At 43.6% G+C, this 20,420-nt stretch overlaps 1 protein-coding gene across 2 annotated transcripts in view; it reads left to right on the forward strand.

The window, feature by feature from the left end:
* The window catches only part of LGMN (legumain), a 40,777-nt gene extending 21,224 nt beyond the window's left edge, over positions 1-19,553 (forward strand). For both annotated transcript variants that reach the window (XM_053600951.1, XM_053600952.1), the window contains exons 3-14: positions 6,943-7,040; positions 8,250-8,331; positions 9,501-9,586; positions 10,727-10,802; positions 11,373-11,435; positions 12,175-12,241; positions 13,404-13,522; positions 13,612-13,701; positions 14,423-14,623; positions 17,585-17,755; positions 19,020-19,087; positions 19,379-19,553. In XM_053600951.1, coding sequence (XP_053456926.1) covers positions 6,943-7,040; positions 8,250-8,331; positions 9,501-9,586; positions 10,727-10,802; positions 11,373-11,435; positions 12,175-12,241; positions 13,404-13,522; positions 13,612-13,701; positions 14,423-14,623; positions 17,585-17,755; positions 19,020-19,087; positions 19,379-19,421 — 1,164 coding nt within the window. In that variant the 3' untranslated portion in view covers positions 19,422-19,553. The remainder of the gene's footprint in view (positions 1-6,942; positions 7,041-8,249; positions 8,332-9,500; positions 9,587-10,726; positions 10,803-11,372; positions 11,436-12,174; positions 12,242-13,403; positions 13,523-13,611; positions 13,702-14,422; positions 14,624-17,584; positions 17,756-19,019; positions 19,088-19,378) is intronic.
* Positions 19,554-20,420: the final 867 nt, after the last annotated feature.

Here is a 20,420-nt window from a genome sequence, read left to right on the forward strand (position 1 = left end):
GGGTGATGGGATTTCCACAGAAGGAGCTGAAACAAAGCACGAGTATTCCACATGGAGAAAAGAACATGATTTGGCAGCAGGAATATAAAACCACAGTGAAAGGAATGGCCAGTATGTTAGGTGCTTTCAAGTGCTATAACCAAAACGCTCCTCTGGTTTGAATCTTAATGAATATGGAGTCTCCAGCGTTGGATAAGTAAGCATTTCAGTCCTGTTGTTCTGAACCTAGGTCCTTTTCATTTTTCCACTCTGCCATCATCATCATGATGACCTGTCCTCAGGTGAGCTCTCTTCATAGTCACAAAATGGCTGCAGCAGCTGCAGGTATCACATCCAAACACATTGAACTCCCATAGAAGAAAAAGAGGCTATCTATGTGTGTTATCTTCTCTTTATCAGAATATAGACCTTTTATTGGAGACACAGGTGGACTTTGTGCCATGTCTGCCTGGTTAAAATTGTATCACATGGTCACGATCAAGTCAGTGCCTGATGAGGGAAAGAGATTTCCAGTTATGACTCAGGGAAGCTCCTGACCACTGGAGCGGAGCAGGTCATCTAAGCAAAGGTAGGACCCTGATAGGAAGAAAGCAGCTACAGGGCGTGCAAGGACATCACATGGTCCAGATAGACTGAAACAAGGAGCGGAGAAGAATGAGGCTGGAAAGGCAGGGTGAGGGCATAGTAAGGGATGTGAGAGGCAGAGGACCAGTTCACAGCATTGCCTTTCTCTCCCTGTGGAAGCACCTATCCACTGAGAACTAGATAAAGGAGTTGGACTGGACTTCGTGTACCAACAAGGGTGAGGAGGGGCTCCAGCACTTTATGCGTTCCTGGCAAGCCCCCTCCCCACCCCCTGCACACTCAGATCCTCACCACTATCATTTGGCTTAAGTCTGGGGGTCTGCAAACCTTTTTCTATAAAGGGTCAGATAGTAAATATTTAAGACTTTATGGGCCAAGAGGTGAAATTGAGGGTGGTGGGGCAGAATGCAGACTGCAGGGAGCAGAGACAAGAGGGAGCACTTGGAAAGTACAAGCCGCACCACGTGGTGACAGTTCACCATCTGTTCTTCTGACAAGCTCTTCATTTCTTGAGGTTAATCCATGTTGTTGTGAGGTATCACTTTTATATTTAAGAAAGCATACTTGCTTTTAAAAGAGGTATGGTGGGAAGGGATTAGGCTAGAGGACTGAACAGGACCTAGTGTACTGAGCCCTGGGTAAGGCCTGGGGTGGTTAGTGCAGCAGGGCCATCCTTAAAAATGCCAGAGGCGGGCGGTGCCTGTGGCTCAATCGGTAAGGCGCCGGCCCCATATACCAAGGGTGGCGGGTTCAGACCCGGCCCCGGCCAAACTGCAACCAAAAAATGGCCAGGCGTTGTGGCGGGCACTTGTAGTCCCAGCTACTCGGGAGGCTGAGGCTTGCAAGAGAGTCGCTTAAGCCCAGGAGTTGGAGGTTGCTGTGAGCTGTGTGGGGCCACGGCACTCTACCGAGGGCCATAAAGTGAGACTCTGTCTCTACAAAAAAAAAAAAAAAATGCCAGAGGCAACAAGGACCAGGGAAAGAACGTGGCTTTGGAATTTGCACAGACTCAGGTGTAATTCCTGCCCACCCCCACCCCCACCCCCAATTACCTCCTGTATGTGATAGATTACATGATCTCACTTTAAACCTCAGACTCTTCCTCTGGGGTTAGTGGTGGGCTCAACAAGGTTCCCTGCAAAATCCCAGCCGGGTGCCAAGCCTCTGAGGTGATTGGATGTGTGTCTGGAGGTGATAATGTATATGCACCCATTGGGTGAGCAGACCTGGCCAGAGAGTGGATGCCTTCACAGTGACCGTGACATGGAGCATGCCAACTACATCTAGACTTTGTTCCAAGCCCCTTGCCTTTATTTAGCCAAAAGCTGGCTGAGCAGGAGGTAGTACAGGCACTCAATGTGAGGACAGCGGCCAGATGAGAACATTACAGAATGCATTAGTTAAGCCCATCAGAACTCCTAACTCAGGCTATGAAACCAGCTGAGTCACCGCAATCTCTGTTTGTCATTCCACAGGGTTCTGCTCTTTTTATGAAGTCTTGCTCAATATCTTCCTCTCAAGTATTGCTTCACATGGGTTTTCTGTTTTGTTTTGTTTTTTTGTAGAGACAGAGTTTCACTTTATTGCCCTCGGTAGAGTGCCGTGGCGTCACACAGCTCACAGCAACCTCCAACTCCTGGGCCTAGGCGATTCTCCTGCCTCAGCCTCCCGAGTAGCTGGGACTACAGGCGCCCGCCACAGCGCCCGGCTATTTTTTGGTTGCAGTTTGGCTGGGGCTGGGTTTGAACCCGCCACCCTCGGCATATGGGGCCGGCGCCCTACTCACTGAGCCACAGGCGCCGCCCGGGTTTTCTGTTTTTAAGGGGGAAAAATGCATATAGATCAGATACATTCAAGGGGAGTAATTCAGGGAGTCTTTAACACCATTTTCAAATTATTCAAGTTAGTTGAACTTTTATTTCTTTTCAGTGCTGGTCAATACTTGACTTCAATGAAGAACCTCTTTGAATTAACAAAGATAGAGGCAATCAAGGACCTCTGAGGGTCCAGGAGTGAGTCACTGCCTGACTAGAGTCCACTGCCTATGGAGGAAGGGGTGCAAGGCACTTCAGGGCGGGAGAGCAGGGTTTGAATACCTGAACATGCCATAGCCTTTCCTGAGCTTGTCTCCATCTATAAACGGGATAAAAGCACCTGCCTCTCAGGGTAGTGCTGAGGGCTCCGAACTGTGCAGGAGAGCGCTCACACAGGACCTCTAAACCTGGCCCTTGAGGCATGGTGTACATATCACCTGTAATTCACCTATTTCAAGTTACAACTTATTGATTTTTGCAGTAAGTTTATCAAGTTGTATGAACATCACTACAAATCAGTTTTAGAACATTTCCATCATCCCAGGGAAGTCCTTTAGGGTGTTTGTAGTTCCTACCTCTAGCCCCAGGCAACCACTAATCTACTTTCTAACTCTATGGATTTGTGTATTCTGGACTTTTTATATGAATAGAACTAAACAATGCGTGGTCTTTTGTGTCTGGCTTTGACTTGGCAAAATGTTTTTGAGGTTTGTCCATGCTGGAGCATGCATTAGTACTGCAATATTTCTTATTGTCAAGTAGTATTCCATTGTCTGGATAGAGCACATTTTACCTATCCATTTACCAACTGATGGACATTTGAGTTGTTTCCAACTTAGGGTTATTATGAGTGACACTACTAAGAGCATTTGTGTGCAAATCTTTGTGTGGTTGAATGATTATGTTGGGTAGGAACTTGGGTAGGAACTAAGAGCAGAATCATTGAGTCATGTGATAAATTTATACTTAACTTTTTAAGAAACTGTTAAACTGTTTCCCAGTGGGTGTACCAGTTTGCATTCCCATCAGCAGTGTGTAGAGGCTCCTGGTTCTCCAATTCTCACCAACACTTGTTAATGTCCATCTGACCGTGAGTGGCATCTCATCGTGGTTTTAATTCTCACTTCCTAATGACTCATGATATTGAGAAACTTTTCATGTGTTTATTAGCCATTTGTATATCTTCTTAGATAAAAATGTTTATTCAAATCTTTTGTGTATTTTTCAATCAGTGGATTGTCTTATTGAGGTATTAGAGTTCTTTACATGTTTGAATGCAAGTCCTTTATCAAATATGTTTTTTACAGATATTTTCTCTTAATTTGTTGCTTGCTTTTTTGTTTTCTTAATGGTGTGTTTTGAGGCACGAAAGTTTGTCATTTTGATGAAGTTCAATTTTTGTTTATTTTATGGATTATGCTTTTTGTGTTATATTTATGATATCCTTGTAGTTATAACTCAAGGACCTAAAGATTTCCTCCTGTGTTATCTTCTGGAAGTTTTATTTGAGCCCTTACATTTAAGTCTATGATCCATTTTGAATTAATTTTTGTATATAATGTGAGGTGAGGGCTTAAGCTCATCTTTTTGCTGTTCTTTCCCCTGTGAAGTTTTGAAATCAAGATGTGAAAGTACTCTGCCTTTGTTCTTTTTCAAGACAGAGTACTTTCTTTGTTCTTTGGCCATTCTAGGTCTCTTGCAATTCTACATAATTTTAGGATCTCCTTGTCAATTTCTGCAAAAAGCCTACTGATCTTTTTTTTAATTTTTACAATATTGTCTTCTTTTTTTAGCTTAAAAAAGTTTTAAGCAATGGCATTTAGTCTCCTGATCTGTGAGATGAGATGTCTCTTTGTTTATTTAGATCTTTAAATTCACCTCAGTAATGTTTTATAATTTTCAGTATGTAAAGTCTTATCCTTCTTTTGTTAAATTTATTCCTGAGTATAGTGTTTTGTTTTATTTTTGGATGAAGCTTCTTTTTGTTGTCTACACTGAGATATAAATAACAGGATGTCTGGTCTTGGGCGAGTGTGCCTGCTCACTTCCACTTTCATGCTAGGAATAGGTTAAATCTGACATGAGGTTGACTTAATTGTTTTTATGAAGTAGCAGACAAATGTCTGTATATATGTGTACAGTTTAAACAATATTAAAGTGAATACCTGTGTACCTTGAATACTTTGTCCCTGCCTAATGAGCTCCCCTTTTCTTCCCTCCTGAATTTTTTGTCACTCGTTCCTTGTCTTTGCTTTATATTTTTACTATATATGTATTTAACGGATTTAACTGTAAATAGCATAATGTTTACATTCGCCTGTTTTGACCTTTATATGAATATAAATCATAGTGAAGGTATTTTTCTGTGACTTACTCTTTTGCTCATTATATTTCTGAGAGTCATCTAGTTTGTCATGGAGGCCAGGTTGTATTTCATTCATGTAAGCCTATGGCAGTTTATTTTTCCAGCTGTTAATGGTCACTGGTGTTTTTATTGCAAAAGTGATGCTGTGAACATCCCTCTGTTATCCACGGGTTAGCGTTTCCCGAGGTAGACTAGAAGGGGTGTAGAACTGCTGGGTTTGGAGGTTATGTGCCTCAGTCTAGTGGGTAAGGTCAGGGTGCTTTCCAGAGTGGAGTGCCTATCACAAGCACAATACTTTCATTGTGGCTTTATTAGTTTATTATTGCTGCTTGAGCACATTACCACACACTTAGAGGCTTAAAGCAACATAAATTTATTGTCATACAGTTCTGGAGGTGAGGAATCTGAGATAGTTCTCACTGGAGAACCAAGGGATTGACAGGCCTGTATTCCTTGGTGGCTCCAGAGGCAGTCCTGTTTTCTTGGCTTTTGCAAGTTTTGAAGGCTGCCTGCATTCCTTGGCTCACGGCTGCTTCTTCCATTCTCAGAGTCAGCAAGGGTCAGTTGCGTCTTTCTTACATTGCATCACTGAGATACTCTCCTGCGTTCTTCTCCGCATGCAAAAAATCCTTTGCTATTACATCTGACCCCCTGGAATCATCCAGGAAACTTCCCTATTTTGAGGGCAGCTGATTATCTATCTTAATTCCCCCTGGCCATCTTCACACATTTGGGGGATTTGGATGTGGACATCTTTGGGGGGCTGTTATTCTGTTATTCTTGGTGTTTGAAGAGCCTCATTGTTCCACAGAAATGGGAACTTAAACATTTTAACAGTTTGTGTGTGTAAAATATTTAGTGACTGTTAAAATGATCTATGTTTAGACTTTCACCCTTTTCTTCTCTTTCCTGGGGCTTCTGTAATTTCAGTGGTTTCTCTATGGTCCCTGCGTGGAGCAGTGTCAAGTTCTGGAGTCAGAATGTGTGGGCTGTTTCACCACGAACTGTGTGGGACTTGGACAGGTCACCTTACCTCCCTAAGCTTCTTATTCCTTATCTATAAAATGGGGGTTATTACCTTTATCACCCAGGGTTGGTTGATTAAATGAGGTAATGCGTACAAAGTCTTAGCATAGTGCTGGACTAATAGAAGAACATCAGTAGCTGTTAATTTTCATACTTATTCAGTCATCCATTCATCATAATAGCTCTTGAGTGCCAGGCCCTGGACCCAACCATTCAACTGCATACTGAGCACCCTTCTTTGCCATAAAATAAGTCCATTTGTTTGTGGCATCTACAGACAAAATGCCAGGTTTCATGGGTAACAAACTTTATTGTTGTGCATAAGTGCTGTTTAGAATGTGATGTGTACAGGCTCCTAAAGCTGTCTTCTTAGAGAGCTAACTAGCTGGGTACACTCCTCTCTTTATGCTTGTTTATGTCTTTGAAAAGAATGTAATCAAATGTAGCAGAAAATTAGGTAGCTTTTTCCTTTTTGTCTTCAAATGATTTTCATGTCATGAAGTAATAGTATACATCATCTGAAATAAAGAAGCAAGCCTATCCGTACCCACGCATGGGCAGGGAATTGCATTAGGGAAGTTTTTCTTTTATCCTTAATATTGTCTTCCTTTGTATTACCGTTATTTTTTTTTAAGTTAACAATTTCTCCTTTCAGTATGTTAATGAACTTGTGAGTTTTTGTTCAATTCCCTGAACAGTAGCTATGAAAGACCAAGCTACTTGAATCAGAAGAATCCTTTGTGAAACAAAACTATCTGCTAAATTATGATCTGTTGGTTTATCATTCTGAGTCATTCTGTTTTTGAGACCTGAATCCCTGCTTTCGGAAGACTTTAATGTCTGAAAAATGAAAATAAGTTATTTAAGGTTTTCAAAGGCTCTTGTTGCCTATAGATATGGTGGTGTGCATGTGTGTGTGGCCCACATGTGCACTAACTTCCTGAGGAATAAGATTTTGGAGAATTTGGGTGGGTGAAGGATCTTGTAAAATTGAGATGAAAAAAATATCTGTTTTGGAATAGTAATTTAAATGTGTGACCAATAGGGAATGATTCATGGCAAGTCTTCCATGAAACAGACTTATTGTTCCTTAGAACTCCAGAATTGGCCTCCTAGGCAAAAGGTGCAACTTGATTAAATCATTTCTCCCAGGCAGACGCGTGCCATGCCTACCAGATCATTCACAGAAATGGGATTCCTGACGAGCAGATCATCGTGATGATGTATGACGACATTGCCAACTCTGAAGAGTAAGTAGGGAGCACTTTGAACTTGGTGATAAAAAATTTCAGGGCAATAAAAACAAAAACAAAAAATTCATATTCACGTACAGATTCACAGGGATCCTTGGAACAGTGGCATAACGTTAGAATATAAACAAATACCCAGATGAAAGACCGGGAGACCCCTCTTTTTGCCCTGGGAATGGCAGAGGCACAGCCTATGGGTGCTGCTGGGCACTCAAAGGCTTAAAGCATAACTTGCTTCTCACATTAGAGGACTCTTTTCTATACCTATTCAGTTTATTTATTTATTTGTTTTTTGAGACCAGAGTCTCCCTCTGTAACCCTTACACATAGTTCTCTCAGGCCCTTATCTCATTTCTTGTGGAGGTCAGAGGCAGCAAGTATGGGCGTAAACCAATTCTAACCTCCCAGCTCTGCAGTCACCCTGCTGTGGTTCCTGTGAAGGATGGTGGTGATTACGGTGATCACACGCTCAGCTCAGACATAATCCTTCCTGAGGCTTACACACCTCACCTTCTTGTATTAAATAAAGTCTACTTTCCTGTCCTCTTTCTTTCTGAAAGTAGTTTCCCCTGAGAGATCTTTTGACGAGATCTTTCCCCCCAGGTGTTGTCTGGTTTCCATCAGGAGGCCAGGGGACACCTAGGCTTTGGCCCCTGTCCTAAGCTTTTCAAGCTCAACCCCTCACTGCTGCTGCCAAGAACTCCTGAGTTGTGGGAACCCCAAGATCCCCAAGCTGCTCAAAGCACTAACACACAGGCAGCTGTGCCGGCGATGGCGTGTGCCTTCAACCAACTTAGTACTTTACTATGTTTTTATGTAAGAGGAGCATTTTTGTGTGTGTGTGAGACAGAGTCTCACTTTGTCACCCTCGGTAGAGTGCTATGGCATCACAGATCACAGCAACATCAAACTCCTGGGCTCTAGTGATCCTCTTGCCTCAGTCTCCTGAATACCTGGGACTGCAGGTACCTGCCACAGGTAGGAAGGAAGGAAGAAAGGTATTCTCTTCCTTTTTGGAGATGGGGTCTTACCCTTGCTGGGGCTGGTCTTGAACTCCTGAGCTCAAGCAATCCACCTGCCTTGGCCTCCCAGAGTGCTAGTATTATAGATGTGAGCTACCATGCTCAGACCCACAGGAGAATATTTTTGAAGAGAGATTTCAGGGACATGTCACATGTTGCATTTCAAGTGTGTCCTTTTAATTTTCAGCAACCCCACTCCAGGGATCGTGATCAACAGGCCCAATGGCACAGATGTATATAAGGGCGTCCCGAAGGACTACACTGGAGAGGTGAGGGAATCGCAGGCGGGGACCCTGGGGTCAGAGCCAGCAGGTTTTGTTTTCATTTTAGTGATGAAATTTCCCTCTTTCTTGTGTTTCGAGAATCAAAACCTCCCTAGTTTCTAATTAGTTTTTCATGTTTGTATTTGAAGTTGTGCTTGAGAAGCAACTTACGAGAGTTTTGAAAGAAAGCAAAGCCAAGGAAAAATTGCAGTCTACAGATACTTAAGCCTGTTAATGTATTTCTTTCCACTGATTTTCTGGAGATACTACTGTTAATCTGAATAGATTATCTGTGTTCTTTTATGGAAATCAGTTTTGTCAGCTGCAGTCCTGGTGCACACTATCTCAGGATTTTGCTAAGATAGTTTTTCATTAATTACTACTATAGTATATCACTTACAAAACTTTTTAGATACCTCAAAGTTGGTTGAGACTGTGTAAATTGACATAATGACTTTAGGCTCCCGATTACTTCAGTCTCATGGTTTTCATGTGTGTGTGTGCTTTTTTAAAATTTCCAAAGGACATTTTGGGAACCAGTATCCCTGTAATAAAGAAATTTTTATCTGAAGTTAGTAATTTTTTCAGTTTCATCTTTTTTCTTTGAAATACAGTTAAATTTAAGACATCATGCATGTAAAATAGATGGTCTGATTTTTATGCAGCTGTTTCTCTTTCTATAGTTATGTAAGGAAATGTTTAGAAGCTAGATGATATTTTGGTGACTTTTTCCCCTTTGTACTGGTTTGTATTGATTTTAATGATGAGGTATAATTTTATAAATTGCTCTTCAAGGGCATCGAATGTCTTTGGGATTCAGCCTTATAGGCAGCAAGCTGGGTGAGAGGGTGGACCCAGTTGCTAATGTTCTGTCCCCTTGAGGTGGTGGTCTCTTCCTCTGCTATTTTTCCATGTCTAGCAGTATCTTTGGGCTTCTCCACACCCACTTTATAATGGTCAAGAAGGATTGTCAGCCAAAACCAAGATGATGAGGCTAAGCACATGACCCGAGAACAAAGCCCTTGCTTTGGGGCCTTCTCAATTCCAACGTGTTTGCTCTTAAGCCTTGAGCCGTGGAGACAAGCAGGTGAGGGGCCTGGGTCTGCTACAGACTCAGCAAATACTCTGGGTTAGAATAACAGCAGCAACTGATTTTGGCTCCCCGTTCTTTGTAGGATGTTACCCCACAGAATTTCCTTGCTGTGCTGAGAGGTGATGAAGAAGCGGTAAAGGGCAAAGGGTCTGGAAAAGTCCTGAAGAGGTAATGTCTATTTCACAGATGCCACACTTCTCTCCATTACCTGAGGCTCCAGGATAGACTTTAAACAGATCTTGTTCTTTGCTTCTGGCCTGTTTATCTGTGAGAAATTACAGTGGGGACATTTGTTCTGACTTAGACTGCCTGGGGCTGAGGTTCCAATGGCTTCTCTTGGCAGCACATTTCTGTACTGAATTAAACCTATGACCCAGGATCTCTCATTATTAATATCATGTTCTCTATCACTTAAACCCATTGTCCTTGTCCATGGATTGTGGTGTGGGTACGTCCCACCACCAGTGGAGCATACTGAAACAGGTGTGGACTCCTAATGGGCCCCAGCCTGCCACAAATCCTATGTGCCAGTCATAGTTCAGTCCCCTGAGGAGAAGCACATTTACAAATACAGAGAAAACTTTGTATTAGGGAAAAGGAACCCCAGTGTTCGCCTTATAGGCTGCGGATTAGAGACATCTTATCTTTAGTGTCTCTTTAGGTAGCAGTTTTACATAATGTAAAAGAGAGAGAATTCAGTAGCGTATTTCTTTTATGCTAGAAGTGAGACGTGGGCACAGTAAGCCCATGTGAGTCTGCACAGGGATAGACATCCGTACAGGATGCACCAGACTGACTCTGAGTGAGTTATTACATCTCCGCCTCCTTGAAGCAGTGCCTTCTGGCAGAAGCCCTGGTGAGGTTGGCAGGTGGGCATCCCTGACTGTGCTAGGCGAGGACCCTGTGGGGGAAGGTGTTGGCTGTATTTGACTGTGTGTCCTCCCTCCCTTACTCATTTTGGGAGGATCTAGTTGGAGAGTGTGGATCCCGATTGTCAAAGGATCTCACTATCCGTATCACACCTGAGCTGTCTGACAGGCGACCCAAGAAGGTCTCTCTGCCTTTCTGGCCATGTTTTACAGTTCTGAGGCTCTAGGATACACCTCATCATTCAGAATAACGCTGAGGGGAGCAGAAGAAGGGACAGGTGGACACTGGGTCTTTGTGTTCTTCTTCAGATCTGGTTGGGCAACTGTCAACCTCAAACTTCTTGATTTTTTTTTTTTTTTTTGGTTAGGGCAAGTTTTCAGAGAAATGGAAGTAGAAATAGAAACAAGAAACCGTTGACCTCTGACTCTTTCTTGGCAGCGGCCCCCAGGATCATGTGTTCGTTTATTTCACTGATCACGGATCTACTGGAATACTGGTTTTTCCTAATGATGATGTGAGTTTTTCTTAACATTTTAAGGGCAAAGTAGGAGAACAGAAAACAAAGCCTATATGTTGAGATTAAACCTGTAGTGCATGTTTTCTAACCTTGGTTTGTACATGTGGTGGGTGGGTGTGAGGGACAAGTGTAGCAGCTTGAAATCAACCCAGGGAAATCTGTCTCTTCCAGCCGGTTTTCCCTGCTTTTCTGTTCATATCACAACATCAGCAGCTGTCTCAGGACTTGGATATATTGCATTAGACATGAGACTAGGACAAAAGACACGTCCTAGTCTCATGTCTAATGCAATTTATCATGAAATATAAAATCTTGTAAATTTCATGTAAAAATGCTTCCATATGCTTTGGACAAAATTACAGGTAAAGAACCACGTTCTCTTCCATTTTTAAGGATGTGAATAAAACACTTGAGATGATGTCCTGAGCTTATGCTGTTCACCATGATTACTTCTAAAGACTGGTAGAAAAGAATGTATAAGCCAACATTAGGACTTTATTAGCAGATTACCCAGAAAATGCTTTCTCCTGATGTGTTGGTCTGAATGTTGATTTTCTTACCTTTCAGCTTTATGTAAAGGACCTGAATGAGACCATCCGTTACATGCATAAACACAAAATGTACCAGAAGGTAACATTAGCCCTTGAGGCTGCCCTTAAGCTGTGCAAGAAAGGCCAGGGCAGCAGAGCGCATGTTGTGCTGACCTTCTGTGGTGGGAGGAGTGTCCTGATCACTGGTTTCCCAGGATTAACTTTTGGCATTATCTGTTAGGTAAGAACAGAATGTGGCTTCACTCCCAGAGTTTGACCCAGAGAGGCTGGAGAGAGGCCTGAGGATTTGCCTTTCTGAGTTTCCATGTAACAGCTGCTGCTGCTAATCTGGGGATCATACTTTGAGGATGGTTCCTAGGACTGTCCCCAGTCTGGGATAGTTGAGGAGGAAATGCCACCGTCATACGCTCCCTTTGGCCCTCTCTCATCCCTGTAGCACCTTTGTACAACTGTCTAGGTTGGTGTGTACATGATGGGAGTGCAGAAACATGGCCTGCCATGCTATTTTGCTGTCTGAAACCACTCCCTGATGGTGAAACAGTTTTTCTTAGCATCACATCACTGCATTTTTCTGCATTATTTCAACTAGTAGGTGGTTTTCTTCTATTAGTGATGAATAAATTTGATGACTTCTGGTTTGTGTGACAGCAGCTTTCATAGCCTCTGGCAGCAGCCTCTTACGGCAGTCATGTCTCCCAAAAGCACATGTGGAAGGCTCTTTAAGAACAGGCGGAGAGAGTAGGCAGAACCCCAGTAGGATTTGCATGAGGGCTGTGTCTGGCTGGGGTGTGAGTTCACTTGCCTCGTCTGCTTCACAGATGGTGTTCTACATTGAAGCCTGTGAGTCTGGGTCCATGATGAACCACCTGCCTGAAGACATCAATGGTAGGTGGTGGGAGGACTGGCCTCTGAGCCAGACTGGTGAGCAGGTTGTGCAGCTGCTGTCAGCCACCCTCAGATACTGCTGATGTAGATCCAAGGCTTCTGCATAAGCAGGAGCCCCTGAGGATAGCCTGGTATACAGAAGTGGGGAGATACTTGCAAGCAGTTCTGGGCTTCCTCTGTTCCTTGAGCCTTAGTAGTCGGGGAATAAAGAATCTGTATGTGAGCTCTACAGTGCTCTTCTAGGTTCTAGTAAAGCCACTTAGGTCCAAAACCACATGGGTGTTGGACCAGCTTCCTTCCCCTGTGATGTGCCGATTATTGGTTCTCTCTTTTTGAACAGGTGACCCTCTTTAGCCCTCACTTATCCCCTTCTGTAAAGTGGGGATAAGATAGTGCCTGTTTGTTGGGAGAGTTAACATTTTCTATATTTTATTCTATTCTTTGAGACAGAGTCTAACTTTGTCATTCTGGGTAGAGTGCCATGGCATCATATCTCACAGCAACCTCAAGCTCTTGGGTTTAAGTGATTCTCTTGCCTCAGTCTCTGGAGTATCTGGGACTACAGGCACCTGCCACTACACCCAGTTATTTTTTAGAGACAGGGTCTCACTCTTGCTCAGGCTGGTCTCCAACTCCTGAGCTCAAGAAATCCACCCCCGTCAGCCTTCCAGAGCGCCAGGATTACAGGCATGAGCCACAGTGCCTGGAGTTACATTTTAAATGAAAACATTTGTCCCAGCACAATTCTGACTTACATCCCATGGTAGGAGAGATAGTAAGTGGTAGCCATTGTATAAGTTAAGTCAATCTAAATGTTTCTTCAATAAATATTAACTCTCTCTCTGGAAGCCAAATTAGGCCCGTATTCTTTGAGTGTCCTGAACTATTAAAATCTGTCAGTGTTCTTCCCAATTAGCATGATGTCCTAAGCACATGCATTTGCTTATTGCTACAGAAACTGTCTTTCTTCCATATTTAATTTTAGGTGAGTTATTGTAACTGAATGGACAGGGCTGAATGCAGGTACAGTCCCTACCTCTGTGTACTGATTATTAGTAGCACACTTTGATTTCATCAGGGAAGTAAAAAGGATTGGAGCTTCAAATGTAATCCAAAGCAGGGAATAAAATACAACTAGAAGATAATTTTTAATTCCTCACAGTCTATGCAACTACTGCCGCCAACCCCAGGGAGTCATCTTATGCCTGTTACTACGATGAAGCTAGGTCTACGTATCTGGGGGACTGGTATAGCGTCAACTGGATGGAAGACTCAGACGTGGTGAGTGCTTCTGGGGGGCCACCTGTTCAGCTGTGATTTGACTGTCAGGCTGTGATCACTGAAGGATTTTAATTGTTTCATTTTGGCAGGAGGATCTGACTAAAGAGACCCTTCACAAGCAGTACCATCTGGTAAAATCCCACACCAACACCAGTCATGTCATGCAGTATGGAAACAAAGTGAGTGGGGGAGCCACCTGGAGTATGTGTCTCTTGGTACAGAGAAACAGGGTCCAGTGAAGAATGGTTGAGGCAGGGATGGCTCTTCCCCTCACAACCACTCAATCCCAGGAACCCTGCAGGCTTTGGAATCAGATCTCTCCAGGTTCAAACTTGCAGAATTGTGAGATTTTTGGCAAGTGACTTAATCTCTCTAAATTTCTGAGCCGTCCTTGGTCAGAACCCTAGTGTACAGGTGGCTAGGAGCATGATAGAAGGCTGTACATTACAAACACTGAGCACAGGGCTAGCACACTGTAAGTGATTACCAAACCAGAGCATCTCCTTTACACTTTGTGGCATTGCTCTGACCCAGACAGGTGGTTTGCACCTTCTCACTACTAGTCACCAGGGACAGGCAGGGGAGCCCAGGCAGAAGAACACAATTCACATTGCTGCTAGTTGAAACAATTCTGGCCCAAGCTCTGCTTGACTGTGGCTTAACAGTCGCCTTCCATTTTTGAAAGAACAGCAGCTCTGCAGCAAAGGATGCCAGGCACCGTTGAAGTTACTCTTCAGTAGCTCTCAGGTGCTCAGATGTGTCTCCTCTGCAATGGTCCTGAAACCATGAGGAGTGAACTATGAGTCTCTACTGGAAAGAAAGCCTTGGCCTAGGGCATGTTGGGCACATCTGCTGATCCCACTCAAACCAGTCTCTGTCTCCGCCTCTTTCTCCCTACAGTCCATCTCTGCCATGAAAGTGATGCAGTTTCAGGGTATGAAGCACAAAGCCTGTTCTCCTGTCTTTCTGCCTCCAGTCACGAGTGTTGACCTCACTCCTAGCCCTGATGTGCCCCTTGAGATCATGAAAAGGAAACTAATGAGCACCAATGATCTGGAGAAGTCCAGGAAGCTTATCAAGGAGATGCAGTGGCTTCTGAATGTGAGTAGTGGTAAAAGGAACCAGTCCCAGGTGCTGGTCTTGGCCTCGGTGGGCACTGTGCAGGAGCAAGTCCTTGCCACATGTGAGTAGGTGGGAAAGGAAACCCTGGCATCTATGCTCTATGTGAAATAGGGCCAGTGAGCAAAACAGTGATTTGTCTTCATTCTTTACCAGGAAACTAACCTTGACCTCCTTGATATCAGGGAGCAATGGAATGGGGCTGGTCTCCCTTGTATGTTGCTGAGAAGTCATGGCATATGGCTGTTTCCCTCTTTTATACCTTGTTGCTTAGATGACATTTTTATTTTGTTGCTTATTAAGTTATTATCTAATCATACTTACTTAAAAGAAATCCAGAGCCAAGTACAGTGGATCATACCTATAGTATAGCTACTCAGAAGACTAAGGCAGGAGGATCACTTGAGCCCAGGAGTTTGAGGCCAGCTTGGGCCACATAGTCAGACCCTAATCTTAAAAAAAATAAAATAAAATCCAATTCACAAAAACTTCTGCTGCCTTAGGAAGACATTGTTATAGCTTAAAATTCTTCCTAAAACTCTTGAGCTATCCTTTATGATTATGGACTTTATTTCTAGTAGTTCATTGGTTATTTTGGAGCTGGAAGAATTACTTTTTAAATTATAGCTGTGCATTCACCAGAATGCCAGGCAAAAGAATTGCCTGCCCCTTCCCACACAGCCAGTCTTGTCCCCGTCATCAGCACAGTGATTGATGAAATAGAGCATGAAAGGTTAAAAAATAAATCTGTGGGACTGGATGTGGTATCTCATGCTTGTAAACCTAGCACTCTGGGGAACTGAGACAGGTGGATCACTTGAGGTCAGAGGCTGAGAACAGCTTGAGCAAGAGAGAGACCCCTGGGCGGCGCCTGTGGCTCAAGGAGTAGGGCGTCGGTTCCATATGCCGGAGGTGGCGGGTTCAAACCCAACCCAGGCCAAAAACCACAAAAAAAAAAAAGAGAGAGAGAGAGACCCCTGTCTAATTTTTTCTACCAAAAATTAGAAAACAGTAGCTGGGTGTGATGGCATGTGCCTGTAGTTCCAGCTAGTCAGGAGTCTAAGGCAGGAGGATGGCTTGAACCCAGGAGTTTGCAGTTGCTGTGAGCTGTGATGATCCTGCTGCACTCTAGACATTGTGATAGAATATGTCTGAAAATAAATAAATACATCAATAAACCTATATGGTTTGTTTTAAATGCATTATCTAAATACCCCCAAAGTTAGTACCCGATGTGCAACAACCTTATTAACCGGGACATTATTTTTTAGCTGTTGTCATACACGATGTAACAGCAGTTCTCATACTTTTTTAGTCATGGGCCTCTTTACGTTCTTTAAATTCTTGATCCCAGTGAGCTCTTTTTTGTGGTGGGTCATTTTGAATGATGCAGTAGCTGCATCAGAAATTAAAATAAGATAGAAGGGCATTTTGTCCTTATCCTTTTGATAGGTCATAGAAACTGAACCAGAGTTTTCTTGTCTTTGCTTGAACAACTGTGAAAATCATAGGATTTCTTTGCTATCTGCTGCAAATTTGAACATTATTTCCAAGGCTATATACTTGTTAGTGGATTTAACTTTCCTGATAACCATTGCATAGTTACATTTTTATGTAAAATAAAAGGTTATTAAAAAAAAATTAAGACTGAGATTTTAAAATATATTTAACTCATTTATAAACAATAATAAACCCATCTTGCATTAATGTAAATTTTATGAAAAATAACCAAACAAAACCATTTTGGTAAGAAGAGTGACATTGCTTTACATTTTTGCAAATCTTTTATTTTATTTATTATTATTATTATTTTTGAGATTATATTATAAATTATTTGAGACAAATAATAAATTATTATTATTTCTGTTGCCCTAGATTTGTGTGCTGTGGCATCATCATAGCTCACAGCAACCTCAACTTCAAACTCTTGCGCTCAAGTGATCCTCATGCCTCAGCTTCCCAAGTAGCTGGGACTGTAGGCACCTACCGCAGCGCCGGGCTAATTTTTCTGTTTTAGTAGAGATGGGGTCTTACTCTTGCTCAGGCTGGTCTCGAACTCCTGAACTCAAGCGATCCTCCTGCCTTGGCATCCCAGAGTGCCAAGATTACAGGTGTGAGCTACCATGCTCAGCCTGCAAATCTGTTACATCTAGCATAATAGAAGACAGATTCTTGTACCTGCTTCTGCTTTCACTGTTGTTTTGGCTGAAATATGTGAAGAAAATCCAGCATTGCAAAGTTATGTAGTTAACACATTAACTGCCATGTGAGTTGTATTTAACTTATGCTAGTTTTGAGCCCAGGGCCTCATGAAACACATAACTCACACATCTTGTGAACTATCTTGACCTAATAAAACACCCTGGGTTCCAGGAAAAAAAAATTTCTAATGCGGTAGTTAATGTATTAAGAAAGGGAAGACATCACTGAGCCCATGGGAGCTCCTGGGGACCTGCTTATGTAACACACAGTGGGCAGTGAGTCTGTGGAATTCAGATGTAAGGAAACAAGCTCTGGCTGGACCGGGTGGGACAGAGCGCTTGTGTGACATAGACGCTTCTTTCTCTTACAATGCTGTTTTTCACAACTGGGAAGAAAACAGATGTCTCCCACTGTACCCTGCCACCTAACCATTTAATGGTTTCCTGAATGGGCAAATGTGCCCTAAGCACACAGTGGGCTTCACGGGACAGGAGTCTGCTTTGGGGCTCAGATTCTCCAACCTCCTTTCTTCACAGCGGCCAAACTCAATCTTTATCGTGCCAGAAAAATCTCTGAGAGGCAAGATCTTTTTAGCTTTCACGGAATCCATGTCTGCACATCTCTTTGGCTTTCCTCAGAACACATTTATTGGCATCTATTGGGGTGGGGGCCGAGTGGAGAGAAGTCTTTAAACCATCCGTGGGTCCAGTAAGGTCCTTTCTGATGGAGTGTTTCTCCCAGGCTCAGAAGCTCATTGAGAAGTCCGTGCACAAGATTGTCTCCTTGCTGGCAGAATCTTCAGCTGAGGTGGAGAGGCTTCTGACCGAGAGAGCTTCGCTCACAGATCACAGCTGCTACCCAGCAGCCCTGGCGCACTTCCGCACACATTGCTTCAACTGGCACTCCTCCACGGTGAGTAGCCCAGGCTGTGCTCCTGGGGCCAACAGCTAAGTTCATATCGTCCCTTGGAATCATATCCGATGCAGTACCTTGTAATGCATTATTTGGTTCCATGCAGGCTGAGGGAACAGTGGGCTCATTTCAGAGAGCATGAAGGTTGTCCAAGTTCATGGACCATAAGTTTGGCCCTAGAACACTCTTCTTGTCCCAGGGGGTGGGAGGGTTTACCAGAGTCTTACATGACTGCTCTCATTTCTGCTTCGAAGCTTAGTTTTCTTTGAAGTTTTGCTGTCCCTGCTAAACTCCATCCTCCCTCCTACCTCTCATATTAGCTGCTCATTTTCTCCCTTCAGCGTCTATTTTGACACCTCCCTAAGATTTATTGTGAAAATACTAAGTTTCTGCAGATTGTGGAATATCAGGGTTGGTCGTTACCTTGTGATGCTTAGCTCTTTCTAGAGAAAGGGTAGCAGACTGGTCTACAGACCAAATCTTGTCCACAGCCCATTTCCCTCTCATACCCTGTTTTCATAAATAAAATTGGAACACAGTTATGCCTTGCTTGGCAACCTGTTGTCCATGGCTGTTTTCACCCTGGGGCAGAGTTGAGCAGCTGAGAGAACTGTACTTTTCTCCACAGTCTTCCTTTTTTTGCCCTTTGGAGTCACACAAAGTGAATCTCTTCCTTTATCTTCATAAGAGTTCTTAGGTTCCCTGAAGATTTTTTCAAGATAAAGATTCATGGTATTGGGCGGCACCCATGGCTCAAAGGAGTAGGGTGCTGGCCCCATATACGGAAGGTAGCGGGTTCAAATCCGGCCCCAGCCAAAAACTAGGAAAAAAAAAAATCCTGGTATGTCAGTCTTACCTGGTGTGAACCCATCTGGCAGCAGCCGTCTCTCATGTCATTGTGCCCCTTCCAGGGTTAAGTTCCTACAAGCAAAAGTCAGACTCGCAGCAGGGGCCCCAGGTACTAGAGGGGAGCAGAGCCACAGGGAGCCCTCCATCAGGATCCTAACCTGGGATCAAGAGCACTTTAGGAGGCCTGCTAAACCTCAAGGTTGTATGTGAACCCGTGCACTTGTGCATTTTTCTTGGGAGATAGTCTGTAAATATCACCAGATTATCAATAGGTAGGAAGGGATCCAGGACCCAAAAAGGTTGAGAACTATTGTCCAAGATGTTTTGCCTCTGTAATTATAAAAGTAGAGTACTCCCAAGTGAAGCGTTGATCGTATGACGAAATGATGGCCGATTCTGTCCTGTTTTCTTGCAGTATGAGTACGCGCTGAAATATCTGTACGTGCTAGTCAACCTTTGTGAAAAACCTTACCCACTTCACAGGTAAATCAGCACATGGCACTGGAAAGGTCCATGCCATTCTGAAAGGAGAAGGGGACGGCAGTGCTGTCCTCTTCTGCAAGTGGGCAGTCTTGCTTCTGGCAGCCTCCACCTCCAGCTTTGTTCTGGAAGCATTTGCCAGTGGAATCCAGAAAAGCTGCATTCTCAGTGACAGTTGCTGGGTGGGTCTGTCCGGATGACCACCTGCTCCATGTGGGAGCAGGGCTTAATTTCTTGTCTTCATTTCGTCAGGGTTGACAAAGTCCACCAAATTCTTCTTCCTGTCTCTTACAGGATAAAATTGACCATGGACAACGTGTGCCTTGGTCACTACTGAAGATCTGCCTTCTGGGTGCTTTTCTAAGTGTGAACACCATCCCTCGAATGTGTACTAATCTGAGACCGAAGAGGTGGCGTGAAAGGGAAGCCCCCACTGCTCGAGGCCCCCTGGGGAAGGCTGCCAGCCCACTCCAGGCTCACTCCAGGCTTTCCTTTCACAGGATGGCTTTTTTGCCTTTACCTACTTACCCAGTCTTCTCTGGAAATACTACAAATTTGGGTGGGTAAAGCCGTGTTGAGAACAGTAACGCATATATGCTTTTAGGAGGTTTTTTTTGCTCATTAGTTTTAAGGAGCAAGAAGTTGATGGAGGCTGCTGTAGCCCCTCGCAGAAAGAATCTTTGGAGAAATTTGAAGCTAAAACCTCTTTAATTCTTCAGAATGATTTTAGTGAAGAGGACTGTAGGCTCCAAATGGAAAACTATTTTTAGAAAAATTATGATTTTTGATTGCTTTTGTATCATTCTGCAATTATGTTCAAATCTTAAAAAAATAAAGATTTATAATGGAACGTGGGTATTGACTTCTGCCCCTGATTTCATGGCTGAATGCTCTTGGTCCCTCCTAGCTGCCCCCAATTTGTCTTTTCCAGCCTCATCTCCATGCTCTGATGTTCTCTTCTCCTCTACATCCCTTGGACTTGCAGCCTCCTGTGGCCTTGCTGCTTGTCCTGGAATGCCTTTCCTCTCATCTCCACAGATCCTCAGGGTGTACCTTGAAGTGCCCCCTTTTCCTCAAGCCTTCCTCAACTTCTCCTCCTCACTCATCAAAAGTTGTCTTAGTTTAGGGTCTTTCAGGTGTTGAGCGCCCCTTCAATGACCAAGGGAGACACAAGATGGAAATAAGTTTGTTACTTACACATCCTGGGGCATACACAGCACACCTGGAGGCCACACACAGGTCAGGGATTATGTGGGCTCATGCCTTTATTGGGTCCAGGGTATTATCCAAAAAGGTTTCCCATGGGGGTTTTGCTTGGTGGTTTTAGAGCAAGCAG

The sequence above is a fragment of the Nycticebus coucang genome, chromosome 9, assembly GCF_027406575.1.
Source record: "Nycticebus coucang isolate mNycCou1 chromosome 9, mNycCou1.pri, whole genome shotgun sequence".
NCBI classification, from domain to species: Eukaryota; Metazoa; Chordata; class Mammalia; order Primates; family Lorisidae; genus Nycticebus; species Nycticebus coucang.